Consider the following 25,969-nt stretch of genomic DNA (forward strand, 5'->3'; position numbering starts at 1 on the left):
CGCACCACCCCTGCTCCAATCGTGGCTCCTCTCGCCGGTGCTTCTCCGACGGAACCAGATGCTGACCAGGGAGAAGAGAAGTGGAGCGAGCGAGCGGAAGGTGCCGCCGCCGCCATCACCAGCACCACCACCACAGCCAGTTCCAGCGGGAGCGCCGCCGCCGCCGTTCCCTTCGGTTCCTGCGGGAGCGCCGCCGCCGTTCACTTCGGGTCCTGCTGGGCAACTGCCGCCGGCACCTCTTGCTGCAGGATGGCAAGCCGTACCTGGTGGGAGTGGTGCGATTCATTCCCCCCAAGCAAACCAATGCTCAAATCCCTGGTACGCTCCCTCCAATGTTTGATTTTAGCAGCACGAATGCTTGTATTCAGGTTAATAATTGATGAGTACGAATGCCAAATCCTTGGTACTGTCGAGAGTTTCTGATTAAACAATTTGGAAGGAACTAACCTAATGAACTGGCACATAGGTTACATAATGATGCTGAATACATGGAATTTACTGGATGTGGACACCCATACAGTTTGCATGATCTAGTACAAGCACAAGCATTTCATAATTTTACTCAGTGTTCATATGCTTCTGCAATCAGACATTTTCTTGCATATGAAAACAGTATGACTTTAATCAGTTTTCAGACTCGAAAATGTCTTGTGCGACCTGCAAAGTTTCTGTTCTGACCATATCATTTATGTATATTTTAGGGGAGGTTATGTTAATTTCTCTTCTGACCACTCTCCTGACCCAACAAGCAACATCTCTGGTGACTGGGATGACTTCCTCGCCGAGGAGGAAATTTTTGATGATGTCATCGATGAGGCAACTCAAGTTCTGATGTCAAGCTTAGAAGATCTGCATGAAGCTGCGTATGATCCTCGAAGTGCTCCAAGGAAGTACATCAGAAGGCCAAGGGAGCAGTACCATCAGCATCTGGTTGATGATTATTTCTCAGATAATCCTCTGTACCCGCCAAATGTTTTTCGACGGAGATTCCGTATGTCCAGGCCACTCTTTCTACGCATCGTTGATGAGTTAGGAAAATGGTCTGATTATTTCATTACAAAGTTGGATGCTCTTAATCGTCAAGGCCTAACACCACTGCAAAAATGCACGACGGCTATTCGTCAATTGGCTAATGGTAGTGCTGCAGATCATCTAGATGAATATTTAAAAATTGGTGACAGTACTGGATTAGAGGCGATGAAGATGTTTGCTGAAGGTGTTATCGCAGTTTTTGGTGGACACTATTTGAGGCACCCTACTGTGGAAGATGCTGAGCGTTTGCTTAAAATTGGCGAGAGTCAAGGTTTTCCTGGCATGTTCGGTAGTATTGACTGTATGCATTGGCAGTGGGAAAGATGTCCCAATGCATGGAAGGGCCAATTCACTCGGGGTGATCAAAAAGTCCCAACCATAATACTTGAGGCCGTGGCTTCTCATGATCTTTGGATTTGGCATGCATTCTTTGGAGTTGCTGGTTCTAATAATGATATCAATGTTCTTAACCAATCAACTCTATTTATTGAAGAGCTAAAGGGGCAAGCTCCTCAAGTGCACTACGCGGTCAATGGAAATCAGTACAGTACTGGTTATTATCTTGCTGATGGAATATACCCTGAATGGGCTGTATTTGTGAAGAGCATATCCTTGCCGATCACGGAGAAGGACAAATTATTTGCACAGGAACAAGAATCGAAGAGAAAGGATATTGAACGAGCATTTGGTGTCTTGCGACGTCGCTTTTGCATTTTGAAGAGACCAGCTCGTCTACATGATCGAGGACAACTTGAGAAAGTTGTGCTAGCGTGCCTCATACTTCACAATATGATAGTCGAAGATGAAAAAACAAATGACAATATTGAAGAGGATCTTGATTTGAACGAGGCTCCAAGTACAACGACTGTTCATGCACCAGCGTTCTCCCCTGAAGATTATGTCACATTTGAAAGAGTACTAGAGAAGGATGCTGATATTCGAGATAGCTCAACCCATAAACAACTTAAGAAGGATTTGATTGAGCATATTTGGAGAAGGTCAAGGGCCCGCCGAAACACATCTTGAGTTTGGGTTACTATATGTAATATATTTTATATAAACGATACAATTTATCTCGTATCATTATTGATATAAGTTACTCTTTGTTTGGGTTATGTATCTTGAGTTTGGGTTACTATATATGTAATATATTTTATATATGTGATGCGATTTATCTCGTATCATTATTAAGTTACTCTTTGTTTAATATTTTTTGGTTGATATTTAAATTTCACTATATTGCTAGATCTTTCATGCATATCATAATTCGAGTATTCTACTGCTTGATCGAGTTAGAAGAAATACAAGTGACCACATAATTGCATGGAACACCTTATCACAATAGCATGTGACTAATAAATGCTATGGACAGTCTATGAAACCGCGAATTCAAACCATGCACTGGGGCTCCCTGTTTCATTCATCAGAACACACCTCATGGGATGACATGGCATCCTTGGAAACTGCAAAGTGAAACGTTGCACTGGGAATAGCCTTATAGAGTAAAAACTGCGGCACCGACGCCCTCTATCAGGCACGCTACCTAAGCGGGAGGAACAGGATCAGCTATTTCTAGCGGACGTCTCGGATGTCCGCTACGCGTAGACATGGCGCGGGCCCTGCCAAGCCCAACCTCCGGAAGCTGCTAGCGCGGTGTTCTCCGCCGCTAGAGGGCACCCTGCCCCATTGCGCCATCGGAACGTCAGAGAGAGGAAGGTGTACGGACGCCCTCAAGGCTGTCGCCGCCATGGGCACCGTCGCCACGCGGAGGAGAGGGAGAGGGCCACCGCGCTCAGCGGAGGATGCAAAATGAGAGGGGAGGGGGGGCTGAAACAATAAAAATATTGATTTGTGTAAAAATTTAATGGTGATTTGAAGCTTTGCTACAGTAATTTACATGTACTTATGGGCTCTTAGGGGGGGCTGGAGCCCCCCCCCCCCCGCATCCGCCCCTGACCGCGCTTGCCCAGGAAGGTGTCACCCGCCGAAGAGTTCCATCCCGCAACGCGCCGGAGGAGGAGGAGGCTGCACTGCCTCGACCGCGCACCCGGATCCGCCCGCCAGCATGACCTCGCCCACCGAGCCCTCTGGCGGAGGGAGCAAAGGAGGGGTGGTGCGGCCTTGCGGCTCCAGGGAACGGTGGCCATAGAGGCTGCGAGGAGGTTGGGGTGCCCTGCAGGGGAGGCGGAGGAAGAGAGAGAGGGAGAAGGAGGGGAGAGAAGGACGTCCGCCGCCGCTGCCAGGGTCCTCCGCCTGCTGCGCCACCATCCCCTGCTCTTTCGCCGCCACCGTGAACCCCTGCACCGCCGGCCACGAGCGCCACCGGCCTACACGGGTGTCGCCGGCGTGGAGGCGGGCGCAGGGAGGCGCGGAGGTAAGGTGGTGGTGGCAGCGGCGGCGCAGGGAGGGTGTGAGGGGGGATAGAGGGAGGTGGAGAGGATGTTGGGAGTAGATAGAGGTTGGGAAGGTGGGTTTCACTCGTCAGCGACTATAGAAAGGGTGAGTAAAATAGGGGGTGAGTAAAATAGGGGCATGGCTAGTTTACAGTCGAGTGTAAGAAGGTTCCGTACGGTCGATTTTTCGATAGCGACTTTTTTCGTTTTTAGAAAAAAAATTGTCGTTTTCCGAGAAAAAAAATTCAAATAATTTTTTATGAGATAGATAATTTTTCAAGTTAAAATTGTTGGGTAGAAAAAATTCAAGAAACAAATTGATGAGACAAAAAAAATTTACGAGAAAAAATTTGAAATAGAGAAATTTATCAAAGAGAAGAAACAAAAAATGTACGTCCAAATTAAAAACTCGGGTAACATTTTTTCTAAAAATTTTTGTATGAAAAAGAAAAAAAAAGAAAAAAATGGATTGGGGCGGGGGGCGGTGCTGGTGGCGAGCGCCGCCGCCCCTGCCGGAGCACCGCGCCTCCCGCCGCCGCTAGCGCCGCCGGACCCGCCGCGGGTCGGGCCGCCGCTCGTGCCGCCGGCCCCGCCGCGGCTCGCGCCGCCGCTCGCGCTGCCGCTCGCATCGCGCCGCTTGCCGGGGAGCGCCGCCGCCGCTCGTGGGGGAGCCGCGCCTGGATCTAGAAGGAGAAATCCAGAAAAAGGAGATAGAGGGAGGAAGAGAGCGGGTGAGGAAGAGGGGGAATCACAGGAGTGGGATATGCGGTGGGGGAGGAGATATGTGAGCACAGTGGGCCTACCATGTGTTTTGGTGAAAAAAATTGATCGGGAGAAAGGAAAGTTACGGTCAACTTGAAAATCAGCATCAGGGTAAAATAAATTTGAGTAGAAAATATAGAAGATTAGAATATAGAGTATGATGAGTGTGGGAGATAGAGTTGAGGAGTGTGAGAAAAATAGAGATCAGTGGCCCACCACCACGCCGGGCGCGCCTGGCTCCTGCGACGCAAGCATCACTCCCGCCACCACCACACCACTTCCTCACCCCGATCTGCCCGCGCCCGTGCACGCCACAACCCACGCGCTCGACGCGCAGCCCGCGACGTGCGAGCACACACTCACCAACCGTCCCCAAACCCAGATCCTGCTCCCCTCCCCGCCCCGCCTCGCGCCGCCGGCCGCCATGCCCGCCACGGACACCGACGAGCGCCCCCTCGTGGAGCTCGCCTCCGCCGCCACTCCGGCGGCCGCTACTCCCACCGCGGCCGCCGCCGCTCCCGCCCCCTTCCCGGCGTCCCCCGCCGCCGCCGCGCCGGGGTTCTCCCGCGCGGTCCGCTGCAACGCGCCCTCCTCGTTCCCGGCCGACGGCGGCGGCGCGGCGTACCCGGGGAACGCGATCTCGACCACCAAGTACACCCCGGCGAGCTTCGTGCCCAAGTCGCTCTTCGAGCAGTTCCGCCGCGCCGCCAACTGCTTCTTCCTCGTCGTTGCCTGCGTCTCCTTCAGCCCGCTCGCGCCCTACCGCGCCGTCTCCGTCCTGCTCCCGCTCGTCGTCGTCGTCAGCGCCGCCATGGCGAAGGAGGCCGTCGAGGACTGGCGCCGGAAGCAGCAGGTCAGCCGCCGCTCTGCTGTCTGTTCTGCTCTGCTCCGCGGGTTGCGGAAGGCATAGGGGCTGGTTGTTGCTGATCCCCCGCCCCCACCGTGTGGGACTGTGGGTGGATTGGCTAGTTCACGAAATCGGGATCGGCAGATGGGGGTCGATTTGATTTGACACGCTAAATGCTCGGGGCGACTGGTTTCTGGTTGCGGAAGGCATCGGGGCTGCCGTCCCCTAACTAAACAATTTTGTGCGCTTGCAATGCAGCTTAACAGTTCTAGTTGATCTCTGAGGCATCTTCTGTTACTCACATGTACTGACGTACAGTGTCTAGATCTTTAGGTAGTCACAGTGTTCAATTGCTATTTAAGTCCTGCGAACGCTCTATCATTGCCATCATGGCATGCTTATGTGCACGGAACTGTGGAGGGCCATACTTAGTTTGTGCCTGTGATCCAAGGGCTTGGTATTAATAGCTGCTGTCTCGCGTTGGGAATGGTTGGTTTGTGGTCACAATGTAGGTAGCATTGCACTTGGGCCAGGACATATTTGTTCACATATCCATGCTGATTCTCTATTACCAAGCTGCTGGTGACAAGGGCTTCATCAAACATTATGTTTTTTTCCATTTATCTTCCATACCATAAATTTCGGTGTAGTGATCTGGTGGCATTTTCTTCAGTAGTTCCTCCAAAACTGCCATAGTGAAATGTTCTGCCATATGCGCTGCGGAACCTTCTGTTACCCACACAAGGCTTATTTGGGGGTACCTTTTTCTCCGTAACCAAACTGTAAAATCGCCCACATAAACGTTTCTTTAAACCTTCATGATTCTACTGCAAATTAACTAGTTAAGCTATTTCCACTGTGTTAGTGAAATTTAGGTGGAAACATATTGTGCTGGAGTATTTTTTTTCCAGCAACGTATACATATTCTTTTCTTAAATGTTTACTATACTAAGCTTATTTTCTCCTTCTTTTACATAGGACATAGAAGTGAACAATAGGAAGGTTGAGGTGTATGATGGGACCCAATCATTTCATGAGACAGAATGGAAGAAGCTTCGAGTTGGTGATATAGTGAAAGTTAAAAAGGATGAGTTCTTCCCTGCTGATCTTCTTTTTCTCTCGTCTAGCAATGGCGATGGAATATGCTATGTTGAGACGATGAACCTTGATGGAGAGACAAACTTGAAGAGGAAACAAGCATTAGAGGCGACTATGAGCTTGAATGAGGAGCACTGTTTCCATAGCTTCAAGGCTTTCATTCAGTGCGAGGATCCGAATGAGAAACTGTATTCTTTCTTAGGGACATTGTACTACAATGAGCAACAATATCCTTTGTCTCCACAGCAGATCCTGCTAAGGGACTCGAAACTTCGCAATACAAGCTATATATATGGCACAGTAATATTCACAGGGCACGATACCAAGGTGATGCAAAATGCAATGGAGCCACCGTCAAAGAGGAGTTCAGTTGAACGAAGAATGGATAAAATAATATATCTCCTTTTTGTGATACTCTTTGTCATTGCAACGTTCGGGTCAATTGTGTTTGGGATGAAAACAAAGCATGAGATAAGTCCTGGAAACTATGCATGGTACCTCAGACCAGATCAAGCAAATATATTCTTTGATCCAAATAGAGCATCCTTTGCAGCTTTTTGCCATTTTCTCACAAGCCTTATGCTGTATCTGTGCTTGGTGCCCATTTCACTGTATATATCAATAGAAATTGTCAAGGTGTTACAGAGCACATTCATAAATCAGGACCAAAATATGTATTGCGCAGAGTCTGATAAACCTGCAAGAGCTCGCACTTCCAATTTGAATGAAGAACTTGGTCAAGTTCATACTATACTGTCTGACAAAACAGGGACATTAACATGCAACTCGATGGAGTTCTTGAAATGTTCCATCGCTGGTGTTGCTTATGGGAGTAGTCCTACAGAAGTTGAGACGTCTTATGGAGAAATAGCTGAAACTACTGGCAAGTATGACCACAAGGATGCTACTGAATTCAAGAGATTAGTTAAGGGATTCAACTTCACTGATGATCGTTTGATGAATGGAAGATGGGCCAAAGAATGTTCTAGGGATGCTATAGAGATGTTTTTCCGAGTGCTAGCTGTTTGTCATACTGCAATTCCTGTGGCAGATAAAAATTCTTCCGGTATGCCTTATGAAGCTGAGTCTCCTGATGAAGGAGCTCTTGTTACAGCTGCAAGAGAGTTTGGTTTTGAATTTTATCATAGGGCACAGACGACGATATCAGTCCATGAATATGATCCTGTTTCTGGTGGAAAGGTGGATAGGTGCTTATCATTTCCATTGTTCTTAGTGATTGTTCTTCAAAACGGTCAACATGGCCTTGTTCATGATGCCTTATTTTCATTTCAGAACCTATAAACTACTCAACATCTTAGAGTTCAGCAGTGCTCGTAAGCGTATGTCTGTTATTGTGAGGACAGAAGAGTGTCGGCTATTCCTGTTCTGCAAAGGAGCTGACAGGTTTGATAATCTTTTTTACATGTGATGGAAATATTTTATATTCGACACTGTATTTGCTTTTATAATCTTATTTAATGTACATATCATGATAGTATTAGGCTATTAGCCTTAAAGTTTGAAGCTGTGAATTTCACATTCTAATATTTTGAAGATTTCTCCAAGTTGTGTTGAAATGTGTATCATTGTCTTTTCATCTTTGTGCTTCAGTGTAATATTTGAACGGCTCTCCAAAGATACTGGAAAAACTTGTCTGACCAAAACGAAGTGTCATATCAATGAGTATTCTGAGGCAGGTCTCCGGACCCTGGTACTTGCATATCGTGAACTTACAGAGGAACAATATGTTCTGTGGAATCAGGAGTACTCAGCTGCCAAGAATTCTGTACATACTGATCATGATGAAGCTGTGGAGAAGGCATCTGATTATATCGAGAAGGATTTGGTTCTCTTAGGTGCTACTGCAGTGGAGGACAGATTGCAAAACGGGGTGTGTTGACTGCTACATTGTGCTATATTTATCTGAATAGACAAACCTTTTTCTATTTTCGATTATTAGCATGCATCCATGCCTGTTGAGGAATAGGTTCTCTTGTCCCCTCTCCTATGCAAAATAAAAAACATTTGTTGGGCTTTTATTTTGTTACTGTCACATAGTTTGTTTGTTTTCTAGATAGTCTTATCATATAGTTTCACTTGTCTCTTCTTTTGATATTCGATGAGGAAAATTTATAAATATTCAAATCTTATACAGTACATGATCAATGCTCGTATCAACTCTAATTTCCTTCAGGTTCCTGAGTGTATTCACAAACTTGCACAAGCTGGAATTAAGGTCTGGATTCTAACTGGAGACAAGTTGGAGACAGCTGTCAACATAGGGTTAGTTCGATATGCTGTTACATATCTCAAAACTGATATTTCATCACTACCATAAAGTTAAATGTATATTTGGTGCTTGGTATCTAGTTACTCATGTAACCTACTGAGGAAAGAGATGGAGGAAATTTTTATCACGCTGGATAACTCAAGTGCAAGTGCTTCAGGGGGGTGCAGTGGAGAAGGAAACAGCATGGTATGAAATCAAGAAAAAGAGACACTTTTTGTTTGCTTTTTTGTATAAAATAGAAATAATATTAAAAATTTTAAACCATTTTTGAAATGCTATCAAATTCGCAAGATGCTTTTTCATGAAATGCACATACATGATGCCAATAAGTAAAAATATTATTAGATCATCTGAGTAGCATATGCCGTAGGGGCAAACAGATGTGCTGTATAAAATCAGCTTATGTCATGTATACTCCACTGTTCTAACATTTTCTATCTTTTCATACAGGCTCCGTATGAAGAAATTCATAGAAAATTACAAGATGCTAGAGCAATAATTTCCCGGAAAGGAACTTCAACTTCATTTGCTCTTATCATTGATGGCAATGCTCTGACACATGCTCTCACGAGCAGCCTTAAGAACTCATTTCTGGATCTAGCAGTCAACTGTGCATCTGTTTTATGTTGTCGGATTTCTCCAAAACAGAAAGCACTGGTCAGTAACAACCACAAGATATTGCATTTGTTTGACTACTCCTTAAGTTCACACATGTGTTTAAATTTGTCCGGAACAGAAAGCACTGGTTTGTAAGTTTAGTAGCTACTTGGTATGTTTCAGGTCACCAGGCTGGTTAAAATTAGGACTGGTAAAACTACTCTGGCTATTGGCGATGGAGCAAATGATGTTGGTATGCTACAAGAGGCTGACATTGGGGTTGGAATAAGTGGCGCTGAAGGAATGCAGGTCTGCAATTTTGTGCACTACATTCCTTTCTGGATTGGTCACTTATTCTACTGTTACGGATTTTGCCTTTGCTTTGATTCTTGAAATGGACTGAAAAGAACTACAATCATAAGTTATCATGTTTTTTACTTACAACAATCAACAAATTACTTGCTCGATAGTCAACTTAGAAGGAACTTCCCTGTTGCCTCAAGTTGTTCTGTATTGTATTTAAATTTAAGGACAGTGCTCCAGATCATATTAAATATCTTGATGACCAGTTGATCTCCTACCTTTCAGATATTTGTGTTGTGGAAAGGGCACTTTTTTATTATTTTTGAGAAATCACCTGTTCATATTTTTCATGTTGAGCTAGTGGTATGCATTGAAACTGCAAAGCAATATCCGATAGAATCTTATATTCAACAGTCCTTTCATTTCAACAGTTTTAAATGCAACTGAATTTTGTATCTGCTTTATGTTTATCTGACAGCTCATGGTGCTTTTATTATAGGCTGTGATGGCGAGTGACTTTGCAATAGCTCAGTTTCGTTTCTTAGAGCGGTTACTTCTTGTGCATGGACATTGGTGTTATCGTCGTATTGCAGCTATGGTAAAGCACTGCCTCTTCTGGTTCTTTTAATTCTGCAGTGAACTAGTCCCTCCAGTCTCATTTTTTTCACCTTTCGGGCATTGACATGGTCTCCATGACACAGCTTTTGTCATTATGTAATAGTTCGTTTAATTCTATTGTTGTAGAAGAACTCTTGATAATTCATATACTAATATAATTTTAATTTTAAAAATCAAATATTTGTATGTGTAGCAGTTGCATTTAAAAAGTCTGATTGTACATGTCCTAAGATGACACTAGTTTTGTACTGGAGGTTGTAATCTAACATGCTGTAACATATTCGCCTAAAAATGAAAAGAGACCCTTGATTTCCTTGCAACATGATCATGTCTCTCTTCATACTTCCTTTTATCTCCCAAAAGAATATTATTTGTGTATCTGGCTAAGCTTATGTGCCGTGAAAAAAAGATATCAACCCTTCCTAGGTGTGCAATATCTCTAACTTTCTCATGTTGTTTTGGTATTATTCTAACACTATGTAGCAAAGTATGGTGTTATTATGGCGCTCTCAGTTTAGCTCTCTTTTTTTTTTGACAATCTGCATTTTGTGATATGAATAGATATGCTATTTTTTCTTCAAGAACATCACATTCGGCTTTACACTCTTCTGGTTCGAGGCCCATGCTATGTTCTCAGCCCAGCCTGCATACAATGACTGGTTCATCTCTTTTTATAATGTCGCCTTCACATCTCTCCCTGTCATCGCTCTTGGTGTTTTTGACAAGGATGTCTCTTCCCGTGTTTGTCTTGAGGTTTGTAATCTCCTATACATAATTTGGTCTTGGAATCAAATATTTGTAGCCTTGCATCGGTTCATTTCTTTTCTTCCTAATCATTTTCTTAATCCCCTTGCATATCACAGGTCCCTTCACTACATCTAGATGGTGTGAATAATGTATTCTTCAGTTGGTCCCGAATACTCAGCTGGATGTTAAATGGGATGTGCTGCTCAATAATCATATACTTTGGCTCCCTCAACGCTGTTCTGATTCAGGCTGTCAGACAGGATGGTCGCGTTGCTGGGTTTGACATCCTTGGAGTGACCATGTACACTTGCGTAGTGTGGACCGTGAACTGCCAACTAGCTCTCTACATCAGCTATTTCACCTGGATACAGCATTTTGTCATCTGGGGCAGCATACTAATCTGGTACGCATTTCTGGTAACCTATGGACTGTTTCCCCCGGCAATATCAACCACAGCATATCATGTTTTCTTGGAAGCTTGTGCATCGAGCCCTTTGTACTGGCTATCAACTCTAATGATTGTGGTCACGGCCTTGCTCCCATTCTTCGTGTACAAAATATCAAGGACACTGTATTACCCACAGTACCACGATCAAGTTCAGAGAACTAACTCAAAGAATTGGTGATGCTAGTGGTATAAGATGCTACCGAGTGAAAATATGTACAGTCAGTATTCATGCAGTATGCTTGACTTTCTAGATCATGATGTCAGCGGCAGTGTGTATAAACAGAGAGGTGTCAGTCTATTAGATTCTGTACATACTTTTAGGTTTATGCCCGTAAAGTTATAGGTTCAGGTTATAGCTGTGCGTCTGCCAAATATCAGAATGGAAGCAGCGAATCTTTACTTGAGTGGATGGAACTTCAATCGACAAATTGATATTGGATCACGTTTATGGTCTACACTGTACCCTCTCGGACGTTCTATGTTTGTGGTGGGTGGGTCATCAATTCATCATGAAGCAAACGTCAATGAAGATTTCCATAGGATGATGTATGGCATGACCGAAGCTGCAAATACGATTTCCGTAGCATAGTGTATGTAGCATTGTATTAGGAAAAAAATAGTGGTCTTGTGCGAACAAGTTGATATCCTACAATGCGCCAAGTGCATGCGAGTTCTGTATGTACTTAGACATGTCCAGTTCAAAGTCGTTTTCTTTGGATCATTCCTTGCCGACGCTTGCATCCACTGTTTTAGCAAGTGCTGTAGTAAATTTAGAAGTCAGTAAAATCAGAAGAAATATATAAAATTTGATCGAAGTTAAAACTCAGTTGAACCAGATGTTAAATTAGCTCAGAGTCGAGCAATGGTAGTAAAAAAAAAAGGCAACATATAGCATGTCGTTTCAGTAAGCTACATTCGTCATTGAATATCGAATGGCTATCATATCTCCCAGGCTCCCACTGGATCGGAACGAAATTCAGTGACATGCCCTCAGTAAGTCACAGGTTAGTCTTTTACATGGATACCTGTTGACGCAAATCTTGGTTAACACACGAACGCACTAGATCGTGCGGCGCGAGAAAGAGCTCGATGCAGCTCTTCCTACGTGGAGCGGTCAGACCGGTCTAGGGGACTGGTCAGACCGGTCGCCGGTGAGAATCGGCGACGGCCTGCGAACGCTAACTCGGGAGGGACCCCGTCAGGGTAGGCGCATGTAGGATTGTTCTAGGATCGGCAAGTCACCTAGAACGCCTTTAGACGTCGCGGAGACGAAGGAAGAACAGCAGATGGGGTTGGAAAAGCTAGTGTTTGGAAAAGAGGATAAAAAGTAGAGTTTGTATTAATTTTATTCGATTGGATATCTTCAATCGGCCGTGACCCTTTATATTTATAGGGTGGGATGGACTTATCCTGCAAAGAATCCTTTTACAGATCTAAATCTATTAAAAACTCTAATTGTACTCGGACTCCTCCTAGACCGGTCAGACCGGTCGGACCTACCGGTCGGTCCCTGCCGGACAGGCCACAGTGCCTAGACCGGTCAGACCGCTCGGTCAAACCAGTCAGACCGGTTGGTGCCAATTTTGGCTGTCAACATATGCCCCCCTGTTTTTTGGTAAAGCTTGCTTGCCAAAAAATATTATTCTGAACCAAAATTGTCTAAGGGCGATGGTTAATATTACATCGGCTATTTTTTGTGCTAAGGGCGATAAACAATTATCGGCCATGTCTTGCTCAAGTCGATTTTGAAACAACTTGTTTGGGCCGCCACACCATCTTCATTATCGCTGATGTCTTTGGCATAGTCTCCACCTATTGTTCCATTGCCTCCTTCTTGCGCATACGTTGCAGCCTTCGCTTCTGAGTAAGAGACAAGCCTGAGGGACACCACCACGGCTGTAAAAACTTTGAATCTTGCTCTTTGCTCTTCTCATTCTCCTTGCTGCAATCAACATCTTGTTTGATCGGATTATTGCTGGCAACAATCGGTCTTTGTAGTAATGCATGATTTGGATACATAGGAGGATATTGAATATAATATGATTGCATATGCATCCTACTATAATTCATAGGTGTATTAAAGTAAGAATATCAGCAATACAATGGAGCAATCGGTCCACTAGATGAAGTATAATTAACTCGACTCAATTGCTCTTGATGTTTTGACGATGATCCCGTATTCTTGACTTCGCTTGGTCGCCTCTTCTGTCTCTGAGCACTCCCTTCCTTCTCATATTTGGCCAAGAGTTTCTTAAAACTCAGCCTTGTCTTGATTTTGGAAGAGTTCCCAAATTTACTGGGCGCACCGGTCAGACCGGTTCCATGACCGGTCAGACCGGTCGAACCGGTTAGACCGCCGCTGTGGCCGGTCAGACCGGTCGACTTGTTGTCGGCCTTCTTCTTCTTGTCTTGCCCCCCGAGTGTTTTTGCGCCTTGAGGGGTCTTCTGTGTCAGCTTCTTTTCAGGTCTTTCATCACCAATAACTACATTCTTCCCCTTGGTTGATTCGGCTTGACTCGGCCGAACTAGCACTTTAGGATTATACAATTCCAACATATGCACTGGGAAAGGATTCTAATCAACCTGCATATTAAGAATAACCAACCGTCCTTCATTAATGGCCGATTGAATTTGTCTACGTAACACATTGCAATCATTGGTAGCATGTGAAAAAATATTATGAAATTTATAATATGCTCGCCGCTTCAACTCTTCAAGCGGCGGTAGAGTATGTGACATCTTGACATATCTAATTCTATATAACTCATCAAATATCCTCTCGCACTTGGATACATCAAAAGTAAATCGTTCATCTTGCCGATTTTTCTGAATCGGTTTAAGAGCAGAACAAGTAAATGGTTTAGCTTGAGATGGCCAAGCAAACTCTGCAGCATATACATCATTAGACTCATCGTCCGAACAATCTGAATTGCACACTAAAGTATGCACACTAGAACGATGATGCCTATGGGATTCTTGAGACTCTTTGTTTCGGCTTTCTACAGCCAAAGCTCTTTAATGCACCTGAGTAATAGTAAAGAAATCATAGCCCTCTAACCTTTCTTTAATATGAGAGCGCAAGTCATTAAAAGCCAAATCAGCTAAATCTTTCTCTGCAATATTCACACTAAAGCATCGGTTTTTATATCACGGAATCGTCTTATGTAATCATTGACAGATTCATCACGTGATTGTCTAACCGATGTCAAGTGAGACAGTTTAAGCTCATCATGCCCACAGAAAAAGTGCTCATGGAACTTCTGCTCTAATTATTCCCATGAGCCAATAGAATTAGGTGCGAAAGATGAAAACCATGAGAAAGCTGTTCCAGTTAAAGATAAAGAAAATAAACGCACTTTCAACTCATTTATTGAACCAGCTTCTCCTAATTGGGCAAGATACTGGTTAATATGCTCAAAAGTACTCCTAGTATCTTCCCCACTGAATTTAACAAACCCAAGCAACCTAAAACCAGCAGGGTGTGCAACCGAATCAAACGAAGTAGGATACGGCTTTTGGTATGTGCGGGTTTTGCTTCTAGCATCCACTCCAAATCTTTCTCTAAGCAAATTAGCCAAATTATTCTTATAATCAGTAAGCATTTTATCAAAATTACTCGAAGAATTTGACTGTGTGGATGTAGATACCTCTCGCTGGTTTGAAACAAACTGACCGAATGGACCGGTCGGTACGACCGGTCGAACCGGTGGGGGGGGAACCGGTCTGACCGGACTGGTATACCGGTCTGACCGGTCTCTGCCGGTTTTGCTAACGTTGCACGTATCGGTCGAACATCTCATCGGAGATAGGACCGATATGTGGTACTGAGTTCCTGGGGGGTTCTGGTGGTGTGTACTGAACAATCTCATTTGTTCGGCTAATGTTGGCCGAACCCAGAATACTCATAATGGGATCAGTGTATGTGGGTGTCACAGTTTGACCACTGAAATAATTCATCGGCATCCCATATTGAGGTTGACTCGTAGGAGATGTTGCCGATGGTTGAGGAACATAAAATTCAGAAGTAGAAACAGATGGAGGTTCATCGGCTGTTTCTGGTTTCTTACCAGCCGATTCTCTTTCCTTAGAGCTAAGCCAATTAACCTAATAAACATCGCGCTCAGCTAGCAATTTCTGAATTTGTTCCATAGTAACACCAGAAGGTGGAGCACTCACAGCAGGTGTTACCTCTGTAGATGCATCTGTGGAGGTAGAAGCGAAGTCGATCTCCTTGATCTTGGTGACTTTGCCGCGTCGATCGACCTTGATGCTCGCAAGCGCCTCTTGTAGATCTTCTTCATCGCGCTTCTTCTTGCGCTCCTCCAGCAGCAGACAGACGTCCTCCGGAAGATGCTCGTATGTCGAAGGGATGATGTTCTCATTGTCGATTTCTGCGTTGGAGCCCATCTTCTTTAGGGTAGATTAGATCGGTTTTGCTAACCAAGATCTTTCTTCCCCAGCGGAGTCGCCAAAAAGTATGTTGACGCAAATTTTGGTCAACACACGAACGCACTAGATCGTGCGGCGCGAGAAAGAGCTCGATGCAGCTCTTCCTGTGTGGAGCGGTCAGACCGGTCTAGGGGACCGATCAGACCGGTCGCCGGTGAGAATCGGCGACGGCCTGCGAACGCTAACCCGGGAGGGACCCCGTCAGGGTAGGCGCAAGTAGGATTGTTCTAGGATCGGCAGGCCACCTAGAACGCCTTCAGACGTCGCGGAGACGAAGGAAGAACAGCAGATGGGGTTGGAAAAACTAGGATTTGGAAAAGAGGATAAAAAATAGAGTTTGTATTGATTTTGTTCGATTGGATATCCTCAATCGGCCGTGACCCTTTATATTTATAGGGTGGGATGGACTTATCCCACAAGAAACCCTTTTACATATCTAAATCTATTAAAAACTCTAATTGTACTCGGACTCCTCCTAGACCGATCAGACCGGTCGGACCTACCTGTCAGGCCAGTCGGTCCCTGCGGACAGGCCATAGTGCCTCGACCGGTCAGACCGCTCAGTCAGACCAGTCAGACCGGTTGGTGTCAATTTTGGCTATCAACAATACCATTGTTCATGGTTACGTGTATATCACCAAAAAGTTTGGAAACATGTGTGCGTGTCATCACGCGAACTTTCTTTTACCTGTGTGCCCTTTTGGACGAAATGGACACTAATTGTGGTTTTGGACGGAATGGACACTAATTGTGGCTAACGGAGGTGCACGAAGACAACTTTACCCTTCTACTTCTCTACCTTATGGATTCTACCTTATGGGTTGAACAGGGGTGGCGTTGTCCTCATCTCTTGTCTCTCTGGTTTAACGACCAGACCAGACCAGACCAATCTGAGCAAGTCTTATTCACCGTGTTCGGCTGGTCTTGGCGGCAGCAGCAGCAGGCAGCTCTTGGCGGCGGCAGCAAGCAGGCAGCAGCAGCTCGCAGCCAGCAGCAGCCTCGCAGCCAGCAGGAAGCAGCCCGCCGAACGGCAGCAGCAGCCCGCAACAGACGGAACCAGCCCGCAAGCAACCAGCCGAACACGGTGATTAGCATCCAACCAGCAGGGCCAGGTTCTTTTGATGATCATTTCGTCCGTCGTGAATGAGCAGAGCTCGATCGTCTCCACTTGCTATCGCCTTCCTACTTGCTGCTACTCGAGCAGATAGATAGGAGTACTCCTAATTAAACTGCACATCGAGGCTGGTCGCAAGCCAACAACAACAACGCAGCCGAGGGAATCCTTAACCTGCTGTTGGTTACCGTTCGACTTGTTCTGAAAACATAATTCCTACTCAAGTGCAAAATACTACTAGTATTACAGATCACCCAACAAAAAAAACACCCGCAACCACAAAGCAGTTGCAGACATCTCTACTGTAGCTAGGTTCGTCTCGGCACTCTCTGCGCACGGGCTCAGCTGCTCTGCCTCGATCAGAAGGCGCCATGGCCGAGCCATCCGCCGCCGTATGCTCCCTGCGCCACCGACGGGTATGCGTACGCGCCCCAGGCGCCACCGGTGGCCGCCGCCGGGTAGTGATAGGATGGGTAGGCCTCCGGCTGCGGCACATGCAGGGCCCACGGGTACGCGGCCCCGTAGCCGTAGCCGTAGCCCCCTGGCTACTAGAGCGCGCCCCAGGCGGCGGCGCCGGGCAGGGGCAGCACCTGCTGCTGCAAGTTGCGGCGGAGCAGCTCCTCCTCGGCCGCGTCCCGGCAGCGCCCTGGAATGCGGCGGCCTTCATGCGCGGCGGGCTGGAGGCGCGGGCTAGCCCCAGGCGCGCGCGGAAGAGGGGCGAGAGGGGCGGAGGGAGGGAGGCCGACGGCGGCGCCGGCGCCGACAGCGGCGTCCTTTCCATCAATTGGGGGGTGGGGGGGGTGGGGTGGGGTGGGGTTGTTTGGGTTTGCTAATAATCCTAATGCTATTTTCACAATTTTAATTGTCCTTTAATTTTTTTATATCAAAATTGAATAAGATTAGAGCCTAAATCTTTTAGGATTCGGCCCTTAGATTATCTAGAAAAAAATTAAAGCCCTTTACTACCCCTATAAGGGAGAAGCCGATGTGTTTGTGCCGGTAGCGGATGAGATAGACCCATGGATAACTCCATAGGTGGATCCTACCTATCAAGGGTGAAAATCTGTTAAGTTCTAATAGCATAAGGGTGAAAATCTGTTAAGTTCTAATAGCATAAGGGTGAAAATCTGTTAAGTTCTAATAGCATGTAGCAGCAGGACGGAGTGATACATAGGTAAAACAAAGTTCTCGCAATGGCATACAAATGTCTTCAGATTTTTTTTAATGGTGTACATGTAACCATGAACTTTCAGTTGCACATGAGAATCCTTGTTTAGGACATAGTTGTTGCTGCAGTTTTACTTGTTTGCCATTAGCGTGAGATGCGAATTGAAGACCAATTTGATGTGCGAGATCTCATAAGGGGAGCGGAAAACAGGATGGGATTGAGCGTGGGTTGATGCTGAAAGAATCGTGACACTCTAGAGGGAGGGGTAAATTAGGTGTTTAAAAACTAAGACTTCAAACATATATACACCCTAATCGTCTGCCCAATTTGATGGCTGCGCTACAGCTAGTGCTGCAGCAGCCGAATGGCAGCCGCTGCTGCGTGCAGGTTGCTGCAGGTACCCTTTAGGCTGTCCGCACTGGGTGCGGGATAGCGCCGTACTCCAAGACGGGGTTAGCGGATATGGCCCTACAGCGGTGTTCGCTAAACCATCCGCTATCGTCGCGGATGGGCAGACATCCGCCATTCCAAGCGCAGGTAGCGGCCTCCGCTACCGTCGCCACCGTGGCGCGGGCCCCGCGCGGCCAACCGCCTCGCGCGCCAGAGAGAGGGGGGAGGTCGAGAGCGAGGAGCCGCCGCCGCAGCTGTCGTCGGGGAGGCGCGCGGCCGCCGCTGTCACGCGCCGCGAGCGCCGGCCGGCTCGCTGCCGCCGCCCGACCGCGCGCGCTCGCCGAGCCTCGCCACCGCGCCTCGCCTCCGAGGCGCCTCCGCCCCCGCCGTCCCGCCGCGCGCCCGCCGTAGCTGCCCTGTACGGCCTGCCCCCGCGCGCACCCGCGGCAGCTCCTGCTCGGGGCGGATCTGGCGACCGTCCGCCGGGAGCCCTACGGCCGGCTCGGCGCTGGAGCCCCCCTGCCGCTCGCCTCCGCTAGCCTCGCCGCGCGGGCCTCTGCGTCAACGGCTTGCCGGCTGCACGCCTCGCTCGCCCGGCCGCCGCGCAGGCCGCGTGCCGCGATCGCTGGAGCGTGAGGAGAGGGCGCCGGATCCGCCGCCGCCTTGGCCCCGCGTGGATCCAGCCGGGATGGAGCTCCGGGGCCGCGTCCAGGCGCCCTCGAGGCCGTCGCCGCCGCCGGACCCACGCGGACCCGGCGCCGGCCATGGAGGGGGAGGAAGGCTGGAGCTCGAGCCGCCGGCCGCACCTTTCCGCGCCTCGCCGCGCCATCGAGTTGAGGAGGGAGGAAGGGAGTCGGCCGAGAGGGGGGAGCCGGATCAGTCTGCGTGATGGCCCCGCGCGGCTCGGGAGGAGGGAGGGAGCCAGGGGCCACCGATGACGAGGGAGCAAGGAATGCCAGATGGCTGCCGACGGCGAGGGAGGAAGGAATGCCAGATGGCCGCCGACTGCGAGGGGGTGTTGAGGAGCCCGCCGCTCCGGCCATGGGAGGCTGGGCCCCGCGCCTCCACTGGCGCGGCCGCGGCGGATCTGGGGGGAGGAGCAGCTGCGAGGAGGTGCAGGGCGTGCGCGCGGGGACGAGCCAGGTGGCGAGGGGCGCGGAGGCGGCGCGGGGACTCGCGGGAGGCGCGGAGGCAGAGGTGCGGCGCAACGGGCCGCCACCACCGCCCTCCATGGCCGCGCCCCGTGGTGGCCCGCCTCACCATGGTGCGGGGAGCTCGGCCACCGGGAGAGGCCCAGCGCGGGGTAGGAGGCCTGCCGTCCGAGAGGAGGAAAGCCGGGCCGCGCGGGAGGGTCGCCGGGGAGGAAGGTCGGAGGTGGCCCGGCGCCGGCTTGGAGAGAGAGAGGAGGGAGACAAAGGGGGGAGGCGATGGGGGATGGGAGGTGGGTGGATGGATGGGGATAAAATATAAAATATGTGTATGGCATGTGGGTCCCGCATATTGGTAGTTGGTATAAAGGATGAATTATAGAGTATGATGGGTGCGAAAGATTTGGATATAAAGTAGAGTATCGATGACTAGGACAAAATATTTCTTTTAGAGAATGAATTTAGAGTATGACAAATGCGGATAGCCTTAGCAACCGTAGGGAGGGAGAGAGAAGGCGGATGGGTGGTCGGGGTTAGCGCTACAGAGGCCGACAATGCTCAGTAGCCTAATGGCTGGGCTAATCAGCCCAGCCGATCTGATAAAAATCTATACCAAATCTATCTGGATGCGCACTAAATTTTTTGTATGTGTTGCTATCTCTACCGCACAAAAGTTTTGGATCCGATATTCCAATCCTACAAACTACATAGGGTAATTCTAGAAAAGGTAAGCGCAGAATGCAAGTGTAAGAAGCAATGCGGAATGTAAATAGGATAGACAATGCAAACTCCCGGCGCAGTGAATTTTTATCGAGATATTGGAAAACTCTCGCTTTCCATTGATCCTCATTGGAGGCCCTCTCGAGGGAATGCCCGCGCAAGGGCCAAGCTCCTAGTCGAGTAACTCTGTGGATAGTCGACGGGCTTCCCACAGGCGCAAGCAGATGCTATTGTCGTCTTCACTACGTAGAGCTTCGGCAGATCGCCGAGCTCTCACAAACACCGACAGCCACTCCACAAACTCGATTGAAGCGTCTTGCAAGACTTACAAGCCCCGAATTTACAACACTTGGTGCGTGCAAGCACCGATAGCAAAGATGTGTACCTCGCCTAACTCTAGGCTAACACCCAAAGCAATACGCTAAGCGGCCTAAACTAGCACTAATAAAGTCCTAAGACTTTTGCTAATTGCTTTGATCTTCTCTTGAGCACTTTTATGGCTAGAGCACTTGAATATGTGTGGAGCACAAGTCTATAACTTCCCCATCCTCTAACACATTTCACAAGTTCTTAAGAGTGGAGACACTTGAGAGAATGTCCTCTAACAAATCGGAATGATTAAAAGATACCCTTGTTTGCCCTGCTCTCTGCAAGGGACGCGGGGAGAGCACAGCGCAGCGGGCGCTCCTCTGTAACTTTTTTTTATGTCCTCTACATCTGCTGGCCCTCAGGCCAGGCGGTGGTGGAGCGGCCTATGTTCAGCTGCTCACTCTGCCGGCCCGGTTTGCTTACTCATCAAGAATGTGGTGTATGTAATAATAAGTTGGGTATGTGACCCAATAAGAAATCAAACAAGAAAAAGTTATATTTTCCAAAGCGTATATTCAAATCAAAATCTGACCGCACCACTGTATTTCTTACAATGAAATTTTCAGAAGAAGACCCCACTTGAATATATTTAGATAATTTTTTTATGGAACATTTTTTCAACATGGGTCAATTTTTTAAGTTGGGAGAATTGTTCCAACATAATGAAAAACATATTCCACCTTCTGGAATAATTGTTCCAACATAATAAAGAATTGTGGAGCCTTTTAGTACAATTGTTCCAATATAATAAAAAATGTTCCGCTTTCTGGAATAATTGTTCCAAATGAATGAATGAAGAAAAATGGAAGAAAAATCTACCAATAATATTGCATCCCTTCATAGGTCATGAGCATGCATGGTTTTGACCCGGTGGGGTGCTGATTTGGGCCGGCGGGTTGCTTGTGTGATGCGCAGGATCCCACCCCACGCGCGACCCCTATTATTAGCGGGTTAACCTGCAGACGTGAAGAATCCTAGTGTTGACGTTTTAGAGCGTCACGAATAGAATCCGCAAGCACATGGATATCGTCGAAGCTTTCACCCAAGAGTATTCCAAGGTATCGTATCCACATGGAACGTGAGTATATTATCTAAGACACGAATTCGTCCAAGGACACCACACTACCGAGGAGGGAAGGGATGAAGAGGATTTCTAAGGCTCAGAATCAAAGGTAAGATAGAGCTAACTAGTTGCTTACTTCGGGCTATCGGCTTTGCTTGGATTAAGCTGAAGCTCCAAAAATAAGGCACTATTATATACCCGAACGTGGAGGGTTATGATGGCACTAAACAGGGCTGTCACCACCTGCATGCTACCTCTACAAACCATATGGTCATACAACAATCAACAGGTAGAATCTAGTCTAGACACCATGTCTACATTGTCCTCTACTAACTCTAGAATCGTACAAGATTATCCCTCTATCAGGAGTCCTACTCTAGAGGCATCCACTAAACTAGTGAATTATTGATTCCATAAACAACTAGGGAACTAGCACTAACTTAACTAAGAAACTAAAGCACAAAGAAAATCATGAACACTTACTATGATTGATAAGCATCCGTCGAGATAGGGCCCGACAACCCTGGTACCTTCCCGACTTCCCCTCACTCGTGTAGAGGTACAAATTGGAGAAGAGCACCGACAAACCGGCTCCCCTCCTAAGTACCTCTACCCCTAACCTTCCCCTAAATCCAAAAGCGACAAAGGAGTGAATGTGTTAGTGTCTCTATTCTTAACCCCCTCCCCTCATATTTATAAGGGGGCACTAGAGGGGTCTCAGCCGAGTTTTTGTAGGGGAGGCACTTGGAACCGCGTTAAGGAAGCATCCAGGAAGCTGCACGCCAAAGGAGAAGGTCGGTGATGCTAGGGCATGGTCGGCCGACCATGTGGTTGGCTGACCGCCACGTGGCCCCGATCGCCTCCTTTTTTCTCTACGAGACTTGTAGGTGGGCCCCAAGGTCGGTTATGTGGGGCTTAGCCTGTCTTAATTCGGTTTACCCCCTCTAGTGGGCCCTCTAATCCGTGTGCTTCTGCGTTTCACCCTCTGATTGGCCGAGAAGGTGTTGCTTTGGATTGATGTTGTGATTGGATGGGAATTTATACCTTGGATCATACTCGCTAGTTTCCAACATTTTTGGCCCAAATTTACCTGCACACATTTTCAGACCAGCATATGTGAAATTCGTTAATAAATTATCATATCCTAATATTTATTCCCTTTGATGCCTCAATTTTGCGCGATAGTTGACGGTCAAAATGTGTCAAAACAGACCGTCAACACCTAGCCCCTTGGCTTGTGCCCTTCCTCTCTCTCTCTCTCTCTCCTTATGCGTCACCACATATATTTGCAAGTGGAAAGAAAAAAATCAAGTCAAAATTATTTGTTAAAAGTGTAGTCCGAATATGAAACTCTGAATTTTAGTGCAACACAAGTTTTCAGTAGTAGCACAATGATTCTAATCCTAGAAAGTTATGAAAGTAATTGAGTGTAGACTTATCTCAGAATGCTACTAAATTATGATACATGGATTAAAATTGTCCATGACTAGAGGCCAAAAACACTAGAACTGATGAAATTTGTTTCGATCCTTTCCGTATTTTACAGGTTGTGAAGGTTCCTGGGTAGATTCTTGGTTGTTGTTGTGGGGGGTAGCTAGAGATGATCTTAATTCACTGCCGTGATTGTTTGGGTTGGTCCTTGGATGATTTTTCTTTTTCTATTAGTTGTTGTCCTTGCTGGCCTGCCTGGCATTTGTTCTTTTCTCTTTTTATTTCATACAAATCTTTTATTTTAAAATTATAACAGTGTTAATTCTCAGAGGTTGGTGTTACTACCGATAAATTAGTGGGTGTGCGTGTGATTATATATAAATTGTTGCTGCCATTGCACACGAGTGAACTCAATTCAGCTATTGTTTGATTAATTGAATTAGTTGGCTATGTGATTTGTGATATGGATGATTAACATGGTTCTTCAGAAATTTATGAGTAATACTATCTGAAAGATTGGATCGGGTGCTCTAGCCTTAACCTATGGCTCCAACTAAATTGCACAATATTAAACTAAAACATGCTATCTATATGTGCAACTACGGCTTTTCTAGCGTGAAACCCCTATCCCAAAAGAGTTTAGCAGCCTATAGCCTTTTCTATTAAGATACTACTCTATGAAAGTAAAGGCACACAAGGAAGCTAGTATAAAATGCGGAAACGTAAAGAGTGGGATAGGAGAAAGCAAACTCTCGACGCGGGTGTTTATCTCATGGTTCGGTTAGCCATAAAGGCACACCTACATCTACGTTATTGAAGCACTCACTAAGAGTATCGCTTCTCGGTAATCAAGTCTCTTCCGTGAACAAAACCACGGTCACCTTGATCCCGATTTCCACTAAGGAGCTTCTCCACAAAGGTTGGGGGTCTCCACGACCCCCGCACAAGGTCGTCCACACCGCTCCACACCAAGTCGGAGGGTCGTTGACGTTGCCGGCGAGCCTCAAAGCTCCAAGGGGCCAGCGCACCAAGATATCTTGTTGGTTCACGAAAGAACCACAGCACAAAGGCTCAAAGCCTTGCTCTCTCACTCTCTAAAGAGCTAACCTAGCACTAACACTCTCAAATGTGTGCTAAGGACTAAAGATATTATCACTAAGCTCTTGGATGGCTTGGAGGTGTTGTTGGATGTGGGTGTGATATCTCTGAACTCCAGCCACCTTCAAATGCCCGGGGGATGGCATATAAATAGCCCACCAAGTCCATAGAGCCATTTGTAGCCGTTGGGATTTTTCTGCGCAGGGCACCGGTTAGACCAGTGAGGTGGCACCGGTGTAACCGGTCACTCACAGCTCTGAGCTAGCCATTGGCTCTCTGACAATGCCACCGGTTAGACCGGTGTGTTACACCGGTGGTACACCGGTTCAACCGGTCCTGAAGCATCTGCTCTCCCTTGCTTGACATCATCTCTGAACAATGGTATGGTGCTTGCACCAGTGCTTCTTTTGCACACCGTTGGTTCAACCGGTGCTGTGTTGATTTCTTCACTTGGTTGGGCATTGCATGGCCCATTGCACCGGTGATAGGGCACCAGTGTATCCGAAGCCTACCGGTTAGACCGGTGCTACTGTTTTCTGCATCCTTTTGTCCAACTCATTGTGACGGTCATTTGGACACCTCATAAATATTCTATCTCTGCTTTTTCACTATGGTTTGGCGTCTCAGCGATGGATTGGACACATCTCTGTGGTGAATTGGACACATTTGATTTTATCTATGGGACCTAAAAATTCTACAAATATGATCTCACAAACTTGTTAGTCCCATTGGTTATGTTGTCACACAATCACCAAAATCACAAACAATGGCCTAATGGGGCCATGTTCCTTACACTATCATTTTGGTTGATGTCATATGCATCTATATCTATTACTTATACATTCATTTCTATTGTTATGTTCACATGGTAGGGTGCGCAATGCGCGCCAAATGTCCTAGTTCAATTAAGTCCATGCCACTTTTGAATTTTTTTTATGGCACCAATCATCTTTTGTAATTCATTCACAGTTTGAAAATAACTAATACAGTTGATTTTCACGCTGTTTTCATACGTAGTATGTTTTCACTAGATATAACTCCAAGCCTTACATGATGCGCTATGAATGATGGTTCTTAGGATTCTCATTTGTGCGTGAACTAGCATTTTTATAATTATGTGGCCATGCTTATAAAATGTAAAATAACTATTACCATAGTTGCCAATGATTTAGCACAACTTCACAATACGACCATGTAACAGTTTTGTTAGCTTGATGCATTCCTTATTTTTCATGACAAATTCAAGTTTTAACATTATCAAAATGGGGATCTAGCTAGGCTCAAATCATGGGGCCTCAACTTCGTCAAGGGGATCATAAGACCATTTCGACCCTTCAAATTCTAGGTCCAAGATTTACTTACCATGCCTACCTTAAGATGAACCGAATTACTACTGCTTGACACAGTAACAACATACAAATGAAAGATTTCTATGCGCTGGCAAAATATGGCTAGAGTCCATTGGAAATACATTGTATATCTTAAGGATATGCTAACTTGTCGTGTAGAAAGATATATATTGATCATTAAATTCTTAAATACTATTTACTGTTTTTCTCTATCTTGAGGATATAAGTTTACCTGCAAATTGATTCTATATCTTAATCATATCATCATCATATCTACAAACTCATCTCTATCTTAAAAGATATCACCAATATATCCTCAAGCTCTGATTATATATCTTAAGGATATAGATGGTAAAGCTGCAAGTAACTATTTCTCTATCTTAGAGATATAGCTAGTACACCCGCGAACGACTATATAAAGAGGCCCATTCTCAGTTCACTCCATCGCACAACATTGCAGTATAAACAATCTTATATCAAAGGTTTGCAAGCTCTTCCCTCGAAAGAAGGAACCAGAAGTTGTGTGGAGAGTACC

The 25,969-nt window shown here is 46.6% G+C and overlaps 2 protein-coding genes across 2 annotated transcripts; both read left to right on the forward strand.

Annotated features, from left to right (window-relative positions):
* The first annotated feature begins 707 nt into the window (after window positions 1–707).
* LOC120679886 lies at window positions 708–2,157 on the forward strand. Its single transcript, XM_039961547.1, has one exon. The coding sequence runs from the start codon at window positions 832–834 to the stop codon at window positions 2,056–2,058; it is 1,227 nt and encodes a 408-aa protein (XP_039817481.1). The 5' UTR covers window positions 708–831; the 3' UTR covers window positions 2,059–2,157.
* Window positions 2,158–4,416: 2,259 nt separating this feature from the next.
* On the forward strand, window positions 4,417–11,856 carry LOC120677682 (probable phospholipid-transporting ATPase 8). The gene is made up of 11 exons (XM_039958854.1): window positions 4,417–5,040; window positions 6,013–7,340; window positions 7,426–7,536; window positions 7,744–8,023; window positions 8,327–8,415; window positions 8,503–8,608; window positions 8,873–9,079; window positions 9,203–9,328; window positions 9,822–9,920; window positions 10,502–10,693; window positions 10,804–11,856. Exons 1-11 carry the CDS (start codon window positions 4,612–4,614, stop codon window positions 11,311–11,313), a joined length of 3,477 nt encoding a protein of 1,158 aa, XP_039814788.1. The 5' UTR covers window positions 4,417–4,611; the 3' UTR covers window positions 11,314–11,856.
* Window positions 11,857–25,969: the final 14,113 nt, after the last annotated feature.

Source organism: Panicum virgatum, chromosome 6N (genome assembly GCF_016808335.1).
Source record: "Panicum virgatum strain AP13 chromosome 6N, P.virgatum_v5, whole genome shotgun sequence".
Classification (NCBI taxonomy): domain Eukaryota; kingdom Viridiplantae; phylum Streptophyta; class Magnoliopsida; order Poales; family Poaceae; genus Panicum; species Panicum virgatum.

Excerpts from the sequence above, each read along its gene's own strand:
- LOC120679886 (XM_039961547.1), top strand. The coding sequence starts at position 832 with ATGTCAAGCTTAGAAGATCTGCATGAAGCTGCGTATGATCCTCGAAGT.
- LOC120677682 (XM_039958854.1), top strand. The coding sequence starts at position 4,612 with ATGCCCGCCACGGACACCGACGAGCGCCCCCTCGTGGAGCTCGCCTCC. Across the intron at positions 8,024-8,326 it reads AGGACAGATTGCAAAACGGG|GTTCCTGAGTGTATTCACAA; the intron begins GTGTGTTGACTG and ends AATTTCCTTCAG. Across the intron at positions 8,609-8,872 it reads GTGGAGAAGGAAACAGCATG|GCTCCGTATGAAGAAATTCA; the intron begins GTATGAAATCAA and ends CTTTTCATACAG.